The 16,846-nt window shown below is 45.9% G+C and overlaps 1 protein-coding gene across 1 annotated transcript in view; it reads left to right on the top strand.

The window, feature by feature from the left end:
• Positions 1 to 16,846, top strand: part of LOC132211036 (utrophin-like) — a 153,317-nt gene that overhangs the window by 130,076 nt on the left and 6,395 nt on the right. The window contains exon 4 of the mRNA XM_059655508.1: positions 14,770 to 14,890. Coding sequence (XP_059511491.1) covers positions 14,770 to 14,812 — 43 coding nt within the window. The 3' untranslated portion in view covers positions 14,813 to 14,890. The remainder of the gene's footprint in view (positions 1 to 14,769; positions 14,891 to 16,846) is intronic.

Genomic DNA, 16,846 nt, shown 5'->3' with positions numbered 1-16,846 from the left:
ATGTACTTTGGATGCCTAAGTTATGACTACCAAAGTAAATTTTTGCCAACTCAAGGAAGGCATCTGATCAAGAAGTAAAAGGAAGCATTTCAAACACCTTGAAATGTTCCTTCAAGAAATACTACATCGAGGTCAAAGTATGGGATATCCCCATTCAGAAGAAACCAACTTGGTGAATCTCCTGTATGAAGGCACATAATTCTTCAACAGCGCCAGACAAGAAGTTGAAGTGTGGGAAAGGAACTGGAGAAAGGAATGCTGGTGTTCTCAAGGCCAAGACCACTTCCATCACACTGAAAGACCTCCTCAACATGTGGTCAGATATGTGGCTCTAGTTGAGGCTAATCAACCCACACAGAGCTCATGACCTGTGATATGGAATTTCCAAGCTGGGCAATCATACTCATCAGCCAGTGATGGCTCTTAATATTGTGCAGAATGTGATTTGATCACAAATGAGTACTGTGTGTAGCTTTGAGCATTGCCACAGAAAGACCAGGTTTTATAGAATAATCAGAATGGTGCTGCATGAGAAACTGGAATTAGGAGGAGATAGGTGATACTTAATTGTTATTTGTTTCTGGGCCATTGGCATCGCTAACTGGGCCAGCATTTACTTCCCATCCTTAGTTACCCTTGTAATTGGTGAATCAATGTAGCCCATGTGCTGTAGGTAGACTCAGTCAGCCAGGGGAGAATTTCCAGGACTTTGACCCAGTGGTAGTGAAAGAACAGCAATATATTTCCAAGTTGAGATGGTGAGTGGCTTAGACAGGGTGTTGTAGGTGGTGCTGTTCCCATATATCTGTTACGCTTGCCCTTGTAGATGAAATTTGTCATAGGTTTGGAAAGTCCTGTCTCAGGATCTTTTGCAGATTTCTCAGTGCATCTCATAGATGGTGCACACTGCTGCTATTGAGCACTGCAGGGAGGAGGCTGCTTTTTCCTGGATGGTGTCGAACTTCTTGAGTGCTTTCGCAGCTGCACCCATCTAGGCAAGTGGGGATTATTCCACCATTCTTCTGACTTGTTCCATGTAGCTGGTGGACAGGCTTGGGGAATCAGGAGGTGAGTCACTTGATGCAGTAATCGGAGCTTTGGGCCTGCTCTAGTAGCCACTGCATTTAAATAGGAAGTCCAGTTGAATTTCTGTTCAGTGGTAAAACCCGGGATTTTGATAGCGGACAATTCAGTGATGGTGACACCTTTGAATGTCAAGGGACAATTTATGGATTTTCTCTTCCTGGAGATGGTCATTACCTGGTATTTGTGCAGTATAAATGCGACTTGCCAATTACCAGCCCAAGCCGAGACATCGTTCCGGCCTTGTTGCATTTGGACATGGACAGATTCAGTATCTGAGGAGTGGTGAATGATGCTGAATATTCTGCTATCCCTGGTGAACATCCCCACTTCTGAGCTTATGATGGAGAGATGATGGGATAAATCAGCTGAAGATGGTTAGGCTTCGGACTGTACCCTCAGGACCTCCTGCAGGTGACCTCTAACAACCAAAATGCCAATCATGAGAGGCGATGACCTAATGGTATTATGACTAGACTATTAATCCAAACACTCAGGTAATGTTCTGAGGACCTGGTTCAAATTCCACCATGGCACATAATGGAATTTAAATTCAATGAAAATCTGGAATTAAGCGTCTAATGATGATCGTAAATCCATTGCCAATTGTCGGAAAACCCCATCTGATTCACTTATGTTCTTTAGGGAAGGAAACTGCGTGGCCTGCTGTGGCCTACATGGAACTCCAGATATCAGTTGGGCAATTTGGGATGGGCAATAAAAGCAGGTCTAACCAGCAATTACGTCTTTCCGATTCAAGAATGAAAAAATATCGTCCTCTGTACAGATATTATTCCAACCAGTGGTGAGTTTCTGCTGGATTCCCACCAGCTCCAGTTATGCGAGCGCTCTTTGATGCCACACTCGGTCAAATGTAGCCATCCTTAGCTCACCTCGGGAATTCAACTCTTTTGACCATGTTTGAACAAAAGCTGTAATGAAGTCAGGAGCTGATGAGGTGGCAGAATTGAGGATCTTGTACAGGGATCCGAGGGATGTGGCATATCGAGATTTCCAGAAAGAATTTGACCAGTTGCTGCATAAAAAAGTGAACCAGAAGGTTAGATCCAAGGGGATTAAGGGTAGAATATTGGTTTGAATAAAGGGCTGGCTAACTGACAGAAAGCTGAGTGTCAGGATAAATGAGTCTTTGCCTGGATGGTGAATTGTTACTGGTGGGTTGCTGCGGGGTTCAGGTCTCTGACCTGAATTATTTGTAACGTATACAAATGATCTGTAAGCAGAGACAAAATGTAACATAACAGAATGCGTGGATGATTCTGAAAGAGATGGGAAAACAGCCTGTGATGTGAAATAAAACAGAGGCAGCTGAATATTGACAGGCGAGGAGAATGGACCAGAATCTGGCAGGTGGTTAATGTGCATAAGCACAAGGCTTGCCTATTTTGTCCATGAAAAAAAGGGCGCATTTTTATTTAAATGGAGGGAAGGTTCAAAGTGTGTCAGTGCAGAGTTGTCTGGCTGTCTTTGTAGCTGAAAGTGGGTATGCAGGAAGAGCATAGCATAAGAAAGGCAGATGGAACTCTGGCATTTATCACCAAAGGACTGGATCATTAAAGTAACACAGTGTTTTTCCGAACACATTGGGTGTTGGTGAGACCAAAGTATTGTGTCCAGTTTTGATCCCCTTACTGAGGATGGATACATCTGCACTGGAGGCAGTTCAGAGGAGGTTGGACTGATTGATTCCCGGGATGAAAGGGCTGTCATATGAGAAGTTGCTGAGTAGCTTGTGCCTGTACTTGCTGGTGTTTGAGAGAGTGAGGGGGTGGTTCTGATTGAGGTATATAAAATAGTAAAGGGGATTGAAAAGATGGGCATTGAGCACATGTTCGCCATTGTGGGACAGTCTCAAACAAGAAGCTGTAGCTATCGAGTGAGAGATGGAATGTTCAAAATGGAGATGAGGAGAGAGTTGTGAATCTGTGGAATTCATTGCCCCTGAATGCAATGGAGGCAGCACCAATCGACCGATTCAAGAAAGAAATAGATATGTTTCTGATGAAAAATAGGGAGAAAGGGCCATGGGGAGCAGGCAGGAGAGTGGAGTTGAGATCAGGAAAGGATCAGCAACCACGGCTAACAAGATCAGTCAGGGACAGGATGAAAGCAAAAGAAAAAGCATAAAATGTGGTGTGGTTCGTGGGAAGCCAGTGGATTGGGAAGCCTTTCGAAAACTAGCGGCGGACATGTAAAAAGGCAATAAGGGGGAAGATGATGAAATTTGAGGGCAATATTAACGAGGGTAATATGGAAAAAAATTGCATGAGTTTTTTTCAGCTAGAAAAGGTATGAGAAAGGCAAGAGTACAAATAAAGAGAACAAAGAAAATTACAGCACAGGAACAGGCCCTTCGGCCCTCCGAGCCTGCTCCGATCGAGATCCTCTGTCTAACCTGTCACCTATTTTCTAAGGGTCTGTGTCCATTTGCTCCCTGCCTATCCATGTACCTGTCCATAAGACCATAAGACATAGGAGTGGAAGTAAGGCCATTCGGCCCATCAAGTCCACTCCGCCATTTCAGTCATGGCTGATGGGCATTTCAACACCACTTGCCTGCACTCTCCCCATAGCCCTTGATTCCTTTTGAGATCAAGAATTTGTCGATGTCTGCCTTGAAGGCATCCAACGTCCCGGCCTCCATGCACTCTGCGGCAATGAATTCCACAAGACCACCACTCTCTGGCTGAAAAAATGTCGTCTCATTTCAGTTTTAAATTTACCCCCTCTAATTTTAAGGCTGTGCCCACGTGTCCAAGTCTCCCCGCCTAGCGGAAACAACTTCCTAGCGTCCACTCCTTCTAAACCATACATTATCTTGCAAGTTTCTATTAGATCTCCCCTCAACCTTCCAAACTCTAACGAGGACTATCCCAGGATCCTTAGCCGTTCATCATACGTTAAACCTACCATTCCAGGGATCATCCGTGTGAATCTCCGCCGGACATGCTCCAGGGCTAGTATGTCCTTCCTGAGGTTCAAAATTGGACACAGTATTCTAAATGGGGCCTAACTAGAGCCTTCTAAAGCCTCAGAAGCACATCGCTGCTTTTATATTCCAACTCTCTTGAGATAAACAACAACATTACGTTCGCTTTCTTAATTACGGACTCGACCTTCAAGTTAACTTGTAGACAATCCTGGACCAACACTTCCAGATCCCTTGGCACTTCTGACTTGCGAATTTTCTCACCATTTAGAAAATAGTCCATGCCTGTATTCTTTTTTCCAAAGTGCAAAACCTCACATTTACTCACATTGAATTTCATCAGCCATTTCCTGGGTCACTCTCCTAAACTGTCTACATCTTTCTGCAGCTTCCCCACCTCCTCAGTACGACCTGACTGTCCACCTATCTTCGTATCATCGGCAAACTTCGCCAGAATGCCCCCAGTCCCTTCATCCAGATCATTAATATATAAGGTGAACAGATGTGGCCCCAACACTGAACCCTGCGGGACACCGCTCGTCACCGGTTGCCATTCTGAAAAAGAGCCTTTTATCCCAACTCTCTGCCTTCTGTCAGACAGCCAGTCCTCAATCCAAGCCAGTAGCTCACCTTGAACACCATGGGCCCTCACCTTGCTCAGCAGCGTCCTGTGAGGCACTGTATCAAAGGCCTTTTGGAAGTCTAGATAGATAACATCTACTGGGATTCCCTGGTTTAACATACTTGTTACCTCTTCAAAGAATTCTAATAGGCACGACGTCCCCTGACTAAATCCATGCTGACTTGTTTTAATCTGACCCTGCACTTCCAGGAATTTAGAAATCTCATCCTTGACAATGGATTCTAGAATTTTACCAACTACTGAGGTTAGGCTAATCGGCCTGTAATTTTCCATCTTTTGCCTTGATCCTTTCTTAAACAAGTGAGTTACAACAGCAATTTTCCAATCATCTGGGACTTTCCCTGACTCCAGTGACTTTTGAAAGATCACGACCAATGCCTCCGCGATTTCCTCAGCCACCTCCCACAGAACTCTAGGATGTAGCCCATCGGGGCCAGGAGATTTATCAATTTTTAGACCCTTTAGGTTTTCTAGCACTTTCTCTTTTGAAATGCCTACCGTACTCAACTCTGCCCCCTGACTCTCCCTAATTGTTGGCATACTACTCATGTCTTCCACTGTGAAGACTGACGCAAAGTACTTATTGAGTTCTTCAGCTATTCCCTGATCTCCCATTACTAGCCTTCCAGCATCAATTTGGAGCGGCCCAATATCTACTTTGGCCTCTCATTTGTTTCTTGTGTATTGAATGAAGCTTTGACTATCATTTCTAATATTACGAGCTAGCCTACCTTCAAAATGATCTTCTCCTTCCTTGTTGCTCTCTTTGTTATCCTCTGTCTGTTTTAGTAGCCTTCCCAATCTGCTGATTTCCCAGTGCTCTTGGCCACTTTATAGGCTGTCTCTTTTACTTTGATATATTTCCTGACTTCCTTTGTCAGCCCTGGCTGTCTAATCCCACCCCAGATAATCTTTGTTTTCTTTGGCATGAACCTCTGTACTCTGTCCTCAATAACACGTCTCAACTCCTGCCATTGTTGGTGTACTGTCTTCCCCGCTAGGCTCTGCTTCCAGTCGATCTTCGTCAATTCCCCTCTCATGCCCCTGTAATTACCTTTATTTAACTGGAATACCATTCCATCCGATTTTGCCTTCTGTCTTTCAAACTGCAGACCGAACTCTCCCATATTATGATCACTGCCTCCTAAGTGTTCCCTTACTTTAAGATCTTTTGTAAAGTCTGGCTCAGTGCATAGCACCAAGTCCAGAATAGCCTGTTCCCTTCTGGGCTCCATCACAAGCTGTTCCAAAAAGCCATCCTGCAAACATTCCATGAACTCTTTTTCTTTGGATCCACCAGCAACATTATTCACCCAATCCACCTGCATGTTGAAGTCCCCCATGATCACCGTGACCTTGCCTTTCTGACGTGCCCTATTTATTTCTTGGTGCATCTTGCGCCCCTCATCCTGATCACTGTTAGGAGGTGTGTACATAACTCCCATTATAGTTTTTTTTGCCTTTGTGGTTCCTCAATTCCACCCACATAGACTCCACATCTTCTGACCCTATGTCATTTAGTGCCGTAGATCTCATTCCATTCTTAACGAACAAGGGAACCCCACCCGCTCTGCCCACCTCCCTCTCTTTTCGATATGTTGTGAATCCTTGGATGTTTAACTGCCAGTCCTGAGCTCCCTGCAACCATGTCTCTGTGCTGCCAACCACATCATAATCATTCAAGAGGATTTGTGCTGTTAATTCATCTACTTTGTTGCGAATGCTAAGAGCATTTAGATGAAGTGTCTCAATGCGAGCTTTCTAATCAATATGAGAGAGGTTGGACATGCCAAGATGCCTTAAGTTATCCTTCCTTTTTGCTGTATTCCTAGTCTGCCTCGAGCTGAAATCCACCTGTACACATGCTATCCTGTTGCTTATCTTTCCATTTAACTCCATACTCCCTGTCTCTTTCACTTTCCCTTCCCCCCGACTCACGAGTTTAAAGTCTTACTGACCACCCTATTCATCTTTTTTGCTGGAACACTGGTTCCAGATCGGTTCAGGTGGAGACTGTCCCGATGGTACAGATCCCCCCCGGTTCCAAAACTGATGCCAATGCCCCATGAAATGGAATCCCTCTTTCCCACACCAATTCCTTCGCCACATGTTTACTTCCCTAACTTTCTTTTCCCTTTGCCAATTGGCACGTGGCTCGGGCAGTAATCCAGAGATTATGACCCTTGAGGACCTGTACTTCAATTTCTTTCCTCGTGTTTCATAATCCCTGAGCAGGACCTCTACCCTAGCTTTGCCTATGATGTTAGTCCCAACGTGGACCACAACAACCGGATCTTCCCCCTCCTGCTCCAATATCTTTTCAACCCGGTCGGAGATGTCTCGCACCCTGGCACCGGGCAGGCAACACACCGTGCGGGACGCCCGATGCAGCTTGCACAGGATACTATCTGTCCCTCTAATTATAGAATCCCTGATCACAACTACCTGTCTTTTTGCTCCCCCCCTCTTGAATGACCTTGTGCGCCACGGTGCCATGGTCAGCTGGCTCATCCTGTCCACAGTCCTTTTCCTCAACCGTACAGGGAGCAACAATCTCATACCTGTTGCAGGTATCTGTCCAGATATATCTGAAAAGACGCTCATGTGTCTGCATCTACCAGCTCCGCTGGCACCGCGTTCCAGGCACCCACCACCCTCTGTGTATAGAACTTTCCACGCCTATCTCCCTTAAACTTTCCTCCTCTCACTCTGAACTCATGACCCCTAGTAATTGAGTCCCCCACTCTGGGGAATAAGCTTCTTGCTATCCACCCTGTCTCTCCCCTCATGATTTTGTAGACCTCATCAGGTACCCCCAATCTCCATCTTTCTCATGAACATAATCCTAATCTACTCAACCTCTCTTCATAGCTAGCACCCTCCATACCAGGCAACATCCTGGTGAACCTCCGCTGCACCCTGCCCAAAGCGTCCACGTCCTTTTGGTAACGTACACAGTACTCTAAATGTGGCTGAACCAAAGTCTTATACAACAGTACATGACCTGCTAACTCTTGTACCCAATACCCCGTCCGATGAAGGAAAGCATGCCGTATGCCTTCTTGACCACCCTCTTCACCTGGCTTGCCACCTCCAGGGAACAATGGACCTGAACACCCAGGTCTCTCTGTTCATCAATTTTCCCTAGGACTTTACCATTTACTGTATAGTTCGCCCTTGAATTAGATCTTCCAAAATGCATCACCTCACATTTGCCCGGATCGAACTCCATCTGCCATTTATCTGCCACACTCTGCAGTCTATCTATATTCTGCTGTAATCTCTGACAGTCCCCCTCACTATCTGCTGCTCCACCAATCTTAGTGTCATCTGCAAACTTGCTGATCAGACCACCTACACCTTCCTCCAAATCATTTACGTATATCACAAACAACAGTGGTCCCAGCACAGAACCTTGTGGAACACCACTGGTCACAGGTCTCCAATTTGAGAAACTCCTTACTACCGCTACTCTCTGTCTCCTGTTGCCGAGCCCATTTTTTTTTTATCCATCGAGCGAGCACACCCTGGACCCCATGCGACTTCACTTTCTCCATCAGCCTGCCATGGGGAACCTTATCAAACACCTTACTGAAGTCCATGTAAATGACATCTACAGCCTTTCCCTTTCAATCAACTTTGTCACGTCGTCAAAGAATTCTATTAAGTTGGTTAGACATGACCTTCCCTGCACAAAACCATGTTGCCTATCACTGATAAGCTGATTTGCTTCCAAATGGGAACAGATCCTATCCCTCAGTATCTTCTCCAGTAGCTTCCCGACCACTGACGTCAGGCTCACTGGTCAATAATTACCTGGGTTATCCTTGCTAACCTTCTTAAACAAGGCGACAACATGAGCAAGTCTCCAGTCCTCCGGGACCTCACCCGTGTCTAAGGATGCTGCAAAGGTATCTGTTAAGGCCCCGGCTATTTCCTGTCTCGCTTCCCTCAATAACCTGGTATAGATCCCCACCTTAATGCCTTTTTGGAGACCCAACACTTCATCCTTCCTTGTGTCAACTTGACCTGGAGTAAGCAAACATCTATCCCTCACATCACCATCTGTCATGTCCCTCCCCTTGATGAATACCGATGCAAAGTATTTGTTAAGAATGTCAAGATAATACAATGGGAGGCTGGATGAACACAGCAGGCCAAGCAGCATCTCAGGAGCACAAAAGCTCCTGAGATGCTGCTTGGCCTGCTGTGTTCATCCAGCCTCACATTGTATTATCTTGGAATTCTCCAGCATCTGCAGTTCCCATTATCTCTGTTAAGAATGTCACCCATTTTCTCTGACTCAGTGCATAACGTTGCTTCTTTGTCCTTAAGTGGGCCAATCCTTCCTCTAGTTACCCTCTTGCTCTTTATATATGAATAAAAGGCTTTGGGATTTTCCTTAACCATGTTTGCCAGCAATATCTCATGTCTTCTCTTAGCCCTCTTCATCCCTCGTTTCAGATGCGCTCGAAATTCCCCGTGTTCTTCCAAAGATTCATCTCTCTTCAGTCGCCTGGACCTAATCTATGCTTCCTTTTTCCTCTTGGCTAGTCTCACAATTTCATCTGTCACCCATGGTTCCCTCATCTTGCCTTTTCTGTTCCTCATTTTCACAGGAACATGTCCTGCACGCTAATCAAACTCTCTTTCAAAGCCTCCCACATATCAAATGTGGATTTACCTTCAAACAGTTTCTCCCAATCTAAATTCCCCAGATGCTGCCAAATCTTGGTATAGTTGGCCTTCCCCCAGTTTAGAACTCTTCCTTTAGGACCACTGCCATCCTTGTCGATGAGTATTGTAAAACTTAGGGAATTGTGGTCGCTATTTCCAAAGTCACTCCCTGCTGTAATTTCAACCATCTGGCTGGGTTCATTCCCCAGCACCAGGTCCAGTATGGCCCCTTCCCGAGTTGGACTACATACACACTGCTCTTGAAAACCCTCCTGGACACACCTTACAAATCCTGCTCCATCTTGACCCCTAACACTAAGTGAATCCCAGTCAATGTTGGGAAAATTAAAATCTCCCATCACCACCACCCTGTTTCTCCAACACCTTTCCATTATCTGTTTACATATTTGTACCTCTATCTCACGCTCGCTGTTGGGAGGCCTGTAGTACAGCCCCAGCATTGTTACTGCATCCTTCCTATTTCTGAGTTCTACCCATATTGCCTCAATGCTTGAGCCCTCCATGGGGCCCTCCTTCAGTACAGCTGTGATATCGTCTTCGACCAGTATTGCAACTGACATTAAAAAGTAGCAGTAGATCACTGGAAAAGGAGGCTGAAGAATCAGTATGAGGAATGAAGAAATGGAAGAGGAACTGAACAGGTACTTTGTATCAGTCTTCATGGTGGAAAACACCCATCGCATACTAGAACTTTGAGAGTTAGGGGCAGTGGTGAATTTCATAGCCATAACTAAGGAAAAGGTGCTCGGGAAGCAGAAAAGTCTGAAGGTGGACCAATCACCCCTGGACCAGATGGACTGTACTGCAGAGTTCTGAAGGAGATAGCTGAAGAAATTGTTGAGGCATTAGTGGTGATCTTTCAGGAATCACTGGAGATAGGGAGGATCTCAGGGATTTGGAAAATGGCTAAAGCAACACCCCTGTTTATGAAAAGAGAGAGGCAGAAGAAGGGAAATTATAGGCCAGTTATCCTGACCTCAATCATTGGTAAGATTTTAGAGTCCATTATTAAGGATGAGATTGCAGAGACCTTGGAAGTACATGACAAAATCGGGCTGAATCAGCACAGCTTCATCGAGGGGAAGTTATAGTTGACAAATCTGTTAGAATTCTTTGAGTAGAAAGTGAGCAAGTTAGACAAAAGGAAGCCAGTGAATGTGATTTGTTTGGATTTCCAGAACGCTGTTGAGAAGGTACCAAATAAGATGAGAGCCCATAGTGTTTTAGCAAGGTACTGCCATAGATAGAGCATTGGCTGACTGTCAGAAGGCAGAGAGTGTAGATAAAGGGGTCTTTTACAGGATGGCAGCTGGTGACTAGTGGAGTCCTGCAGGGATCAGTGTTGGGACCACAACAGTTCACGTAATACCTTAATGATATGTACGAAGCAACTGAGACATTGTTGCTGAGTTTACAGTCGACACAGTGACAGATGGAGGGACAGATAGCAGTGAGGAAGTTGAAGAAGGACTTGCATAGGCTCGGAGACTGGGCAAAGAAGTGGCAGACAGAGACTGTGTGGGACACTGTGAGGTTATGTGCTTTGGTAGGAAAAATGGAGGCGTAGATTATTTTCTAAATGAGAACGGGCATTTGAGGTCTGAAGCACAACTGTCCCTCGTTGCCCTTGAGAAGGTAGCAGTTAGTTTCCTTCTTGAACTGCTGAAAGTACATTTGCTGTTGGTAGATACAATGTCATTAGGGAGGGAATTTTGGATTTTGACCCAGCATGTTATCAGCTGAGCCTGAACATGGTCCAGTTCACTCTGCACAAAATAACCCTTTTTACCCCTGGAATTAACATCATGAACGTTCTGAGAACTGCTGTTGTAAGCATATCCTCGCTTAATAGACCAAAACTGTACACTGTGCTCCTTGAGTGGCGTCACCAATGTCTTGTGTGGAAAGATTTTCACTCCTTCCCTCCTTGAAATAAAGATTTGCACCTCACGTGCCTTCTAAAATACATGCTGTGCATAGAAGCTAAATTTTTGTGCTTCATGTACGCCTTTTGGAAATCCAAATTAACGACATCTGCTAATTTCGCTTCAACGACCCGGTTTGTTGAAGAATTAGAATTCCTTGAAGTAGAAACTCAAATGGATTCACCATATTTTTAAATTTATCCTTTTCACTTAACTTATCAAATCTGCCTGAATATGATCTAAATGGTTTGCTGCTGCCTTCTCAATAATAAATTCTAGCAATTTCCCAATGACAAACTTTAGACGAAGTAAATTCGTACTTCGCTGCATTCTGCTGGGATCTTTCCACAATCTAGAAAAGATTACAGCCAATACATCCATTTGGGCAGCACGGTGACTCAGTGGTTAGCTCTTCAGCCTCACAGCGCCGGGGCCCGGGTTCGACTCCAGCCTTGGGTAACTGTCTGTGCGGAGTTTGCACATTCTCCCTGTGTCTGCATGGGTTTGCTCCATGTGCTCCAATTTCCTCCCGCAGTCCAAAGATGTGCAGGCTAGGTGGATCGGCCATGCTGAATTGCCCATCGTGTTCAGTGGTGTTTGGGTTATAGGGGTGGGGTGGGATGCTGCAAGGGGCGATGTGGACTTGTTGGGCTGACGGACCTGTTTCCACACTGCAGGGAACCTAATTTAATCTCATGTCTGCAGTCAACTCTTATAATCCTCCATGTTATCATCTAATTTAGTCTGAAGGGATGCCTGAGAACTAACGAAGTGAGGGAACAGGTTTTATGTCTGTATTAATTGAGGATGAATTGAGTGTGAGTTGGTTGTATAAATATGGGAGCTAGTAATTAGGGGTTGAAGTTTATGGAGTATTATTAAAAGAAATAAAGCTCTGATGGTACGATGTGGGGTTGGACTCTTTGCATACCTGGGATCCAAGTCTTTAGGTCCAGGGAACCTGTTAACTTCGTCTTCTCAGTTTTCCTCAATGTTTCCTTGAGGATTTCCTTCTCCCTTTCGCTCCCTACTTTTCGCCCATTGATATTTTTTGTATGTTTTCTACTGTGAAATCAGATGGAAAATATTGGTTCAAAGCTTGTGCCATTACCCTCATTTCCCATCATGAATTCCCCAGTCTCACCCTCTCATGAGCCATTATTCACTGTCTTTACTCTTTTCCTTTTGATACACTTGTGGAAGCCTTTACTGTATTTATATTAATGTCTCCCTCATTATTACTTTGGTCATCTTTTGTTCACATCTGAAATATTTCCAGTTCCACAATTTTCCAATCTTTCTTTCAATTTATACTATCTTTAACTTTCTTAGATAGCAACAGATGGCACCATGGTGCATTCTAGCTGTACATCCTTTCATTCTAAATTGACAATATTTTTGTTCAGAGTTATGAAATATCCCCTGAAACATCTGCCATTGTTTCTCTATGGTCTTACCTTTTAAACTATTTTCCCAGTTCAACTCTGCCTTTATACTCCTGAATTATCTTCAATGAAAGTTTAAGATATTAAACAGTTTCAGACCGAATTCTCAACCTCGTCCTTGATGTAAAATTCTACCACATCCTGATCATTCTTATCCAGAGAATCCTATACTATTGATGAGTTGTATCTCAAAACATACTATCAGGTCTAAAATATCTTAATCCCTGCTTGGTTCCAGTGGTACAGTTTTAAGACTCCAAATGCATTCTGTGAATATATGCTGAGGGGTAGATAACTGCTCTTAACATCAAGGTGCCATTCAACCAAATATGACATCAAGGAGCCGTCGCAAAGCTGCAGTCAGTAAGAATCAGGTGAAAAACCCTCTGCTGGCTGGAACCTTACCATAAAGGAAGTGGTTGTGGTTGTTGGAAGTCAGTTGCCCCAACTCCAAAGCATCACTGCGGGGGTTACGTAAATTTGTGCCCTGAGCTCAACCATCTTCAACTATTTGATCAAATGCCATCCCTCCGTCAGAAGGTCGTACGTGGGGATGTTCTCAGTTGATTGTGCAATGTTCAGCACCACTCATAGCTCCTCAGATGCTGAAGTAGTCCATATCCACGGAACATAACTAGTTTTGAGCTGAAGAGAAGCAAGTGGTAGTTGTGCTGTGCAAGTTACAGGCAATGAACGTCACCATTAAGGAGAATCTAACCATTGCCCCATGACTTACACTCCTTTACTGCCAATATGCTGAGGCTTATCAGGTTTCCAGAAACTGAATTGGACCAAACTTATAATTATTGTGACGACAAGAGCAGGTCAGAGGTTAAGAATTCTGCAGTGAATAATGAGCCCCCTGTCTACACAAAGCCTGTCCACCATCTATCAAGCCCAAGTCAGGAATGTAATCTCCACTGGTCAGGACTGGTGCAGCTCCGTCAACACTCAGGAAGCTTGAACCATATGGGACAAAGCAGCCTGTTGGATTGGTACCCCACCCACCACCTTCAACATCTGTTCTATCATCACTAATGCGTAATTAGTGCCCCATGCAAGTTTCCCTCCAAGCCACACACACTATCCTGACTCGGAACGATATCACTGTTCATTAATAGTCATTGAGTTAAGATTCTGGAGCTTCTTTCTGAACAGCACTGCTCTAAGGACTGCAGTTATTCAAGAAGGCAGCTCACCACCACCTTCTCCAGGGTAATTGGGCTTAGCCAGCAACATCCACATCCCGTGAATAAAAAAGAATCTTCCAGACTACCTGTGCCAATTGAATTCACAGTTTATTGTAACATCTTTCTGACAAGATCCCATTACTTCTTGGTCTATAGCCTCTCTGCTATCCTGGACTGTATCTTCTGTCAGGGGATCTATGAATCTGAAACTGTCACAGCCGTGACTTCTTTCCTTTGACTTAATTGTATAGTTCTAGTATTTGGCCACAAGATGGAGAATTCTTCTCAGGTGATGTTGTAGCCAGAAGATAGAAAGATGACAGAAATGTTTGGAGAGATATGGGCCAAGCACAGGCAGGTGGAACTAGTTCAGTTTGGGATTGTGATCAGCATAGACTGGTTGGACCAAAGGATAATAAAATGTGAGGCTGGATGAACACAGCAGGCCAAGCAGCATCTCAGGGTCTAGGCCCGAAACGTCAGCTTTTGTGCTCCTGAGATGCTGCTTGGCCTGCTGTGTTCATCCAGCCTCACATTTTATTATCTTGGAATCTCCAGCATCTGCAGTTCCCATTATCTCTGGACCAAAGGATCTGTTTTCATGCTGTCTGACTCTATGAAACTCAAGCTTAATAGTCTGAAACTCACATTCAGACATATCTAACTTTATCATAATCTTACAGAAAGATAGCCGACTTTATCCCTCAGAGTTGCAGACTCTTCAATTTTACATCTTCAAAGACATTTAGCAGGGAGAGCATGGATTATAGAGTGAGTTGAGTAGATTGGTTCATTGTTAATTCTGAACTAAATTTGATTTATTTTACATTTTTAGACAACATCAGGTGAAGATGTGCGTGATTTCACCAAGGTGCTGAAAAATAAGTTCAGATCAAAGAAATACTTGGCCAAGCATCCTCGTTTGGGTTATTTCCCAGTATAAACAGTCCTAGAAGGTGAGAACCTTGAGATGTAAGTTTATTGATGTGAGATTTACTAATGTATCAATGCCCATTTGGGAGTTGACAAATATTGCAGCATTATTCATTATTAATTATGCTTAGCAGGAGAGTGAGGTTGTCCATTTGCGCATATGTCAGACATACACAATACAAAAACAAGGGGGGCTTAATGATATCATTGGTCCTCTCGCCTTCAAAACAGTGTAGTTACTCAGAGAGTGCATCTGCTGAGGACTTGTTGATACTGTCACTAACGTGCAACCTTCCTTGATATCTTTCTCTGTCCTCCAGTTCTGTCTTTAAAAACGACAATCAATTACCTGCTCCTCAAAAGAAAAGAACCTTTGGCTGAACAGAGAACAAAGAACAGTACAGGCCCTTCGGCCCACGATGTTGTGCCGACCTATGATCCCACTAAGATCAAGCTACCCTGCATACCCTTCATTTTACTGTCCTTCATGTGCCTATCCAAGAGTCGCTTAAAAGTCTCTAAATGTATCTGACTCCATTACCACTGCCAGCAGTGCATTCCACACACCCGCCACTCTCTGTGTAAAGAACTTAGCTCTGACATCTCCCCTCCTCCTTCCTCCAGTCACCTTAAAATTTCTCCCCCTCGTAATAGTCATTTCTGCTCTGGGAAAAAATCTCTGACTATCCACTCCAGCTATGCCTCTCATCATCTTGTATACCTCAATCAAGTCACCTCTCATTCTTCTTTGCTCCAATGAAAAAAGTCCTCGCCCCCGAACCCTTTCTCCTAAGACCTGCCATCCATTCCATGCAGCATCCTGCTAACTCTCTTCTACACCCTCACTAAAGCTTCCACATCCTCCCTGTAATGAAGCAACCAGAACTGAAGGCAATATTCCAAGCGCTGCTCCATCCCCACGAACTAATGCTCGATTCCAAATCCCTAACCTCTTGATGCTTTAAATTCATTGCTGTCTTTCGTGTAATTTCATATTTGAATTCACTGGATCAACTTGCCCCTGCATTCCTGAGACGGTCACAGCGACTTCCCCCCGGCAGTCCTGTCCCGCTCACAGTGACTTCTACCAGCAGTCCTGATCCGCCCGAAGTGACTTCTCCCCGCAGCCCTGACCCGCTCACAGGGACTGGCCCCCGCAGCCCTGACCCGCTCACCGCGTACAGCCCCCCGCAGCCCTGACCCGCTCACCGCGTACTGCCCCCCGGAGCTGTGTCCCGCTCACAGATACTGCCCCCTGCAGCCGTGTCCTGCTCACAGCGGACTAGGCCCCGCAGCCCTTTCCCGCTCACAGCGACTTGCCCCCCACAGTCCTAACCCGCTCACAGCGACTTGCCCCCGACAGTCCTGACCCGCTCACAGTGTACTGGCCCCCGCAGCCATGTCCCGCTCACAGGGACTGGCCCCATATCCCTGACCCGCTCACAGGGACTGGCCCCCGCAGCCGTGTCCCGCTCACACGGACTGTCCACCGCAGCCCAGACCCGCTCATCGGGACTGGGTTCCGCAGCCCTGTCCCGCTCACAGTGTACTGCCCCCCGCAGCCGTGTCCTGCTCACAGCAGGTGGGCCCCGCAGCCCTGTCGCGCTGACAGGGACTGGGCCCCGCCTCCCTGACCCGCTCACGGCGGCCTCAGCCCGGCAGCCCTGTCCCGCTCACAAGGACTGAGCCCGGCCGCCCTGACCCGCTCGCAGTGGCCTGGGCCCCGAAGCCCTGTCCTGCTCACAATACCCTGGCCCCACCGCCCTGATCCGCTCGCAGTGGCCTGGGCCCCGCCGCCCTGACCCGCTCACAGCGTATTGCCCCCTGCAGTCCTGACCCGCTCACAGCGGCCTGCCCCCGCCGCCCTGACCCGCTTGAAGCGGCCTGGGCCCCGCCGCCCTGACCCGCTTGCAGCGGCCTGGGCCCCGCCGCCCTGACCCGCTTGCAGCGGCCTGGGCCCCGCCGCCCTGACCCGCTTG

This window comes from Stegostoma tigrinum, chromosome 27 (assembly GCF_030684315.1).
Source record: "Stegostoma tigrinum isolate sSteTig4 chromosome 27, sSteTig4.hap1, whole genome shotgun sequence".
NCBI lineage: Eukaryota > Metazoa > Chordata > Chondrichthyes > Orectolobiformes > Stegostomatidae > Stegostoma > Stegostoma tigrinum.
Note: the sequence above shows the minus strand (reverse complement) of the source record. Positions and strands in the feature narration are given on the sequence as shown.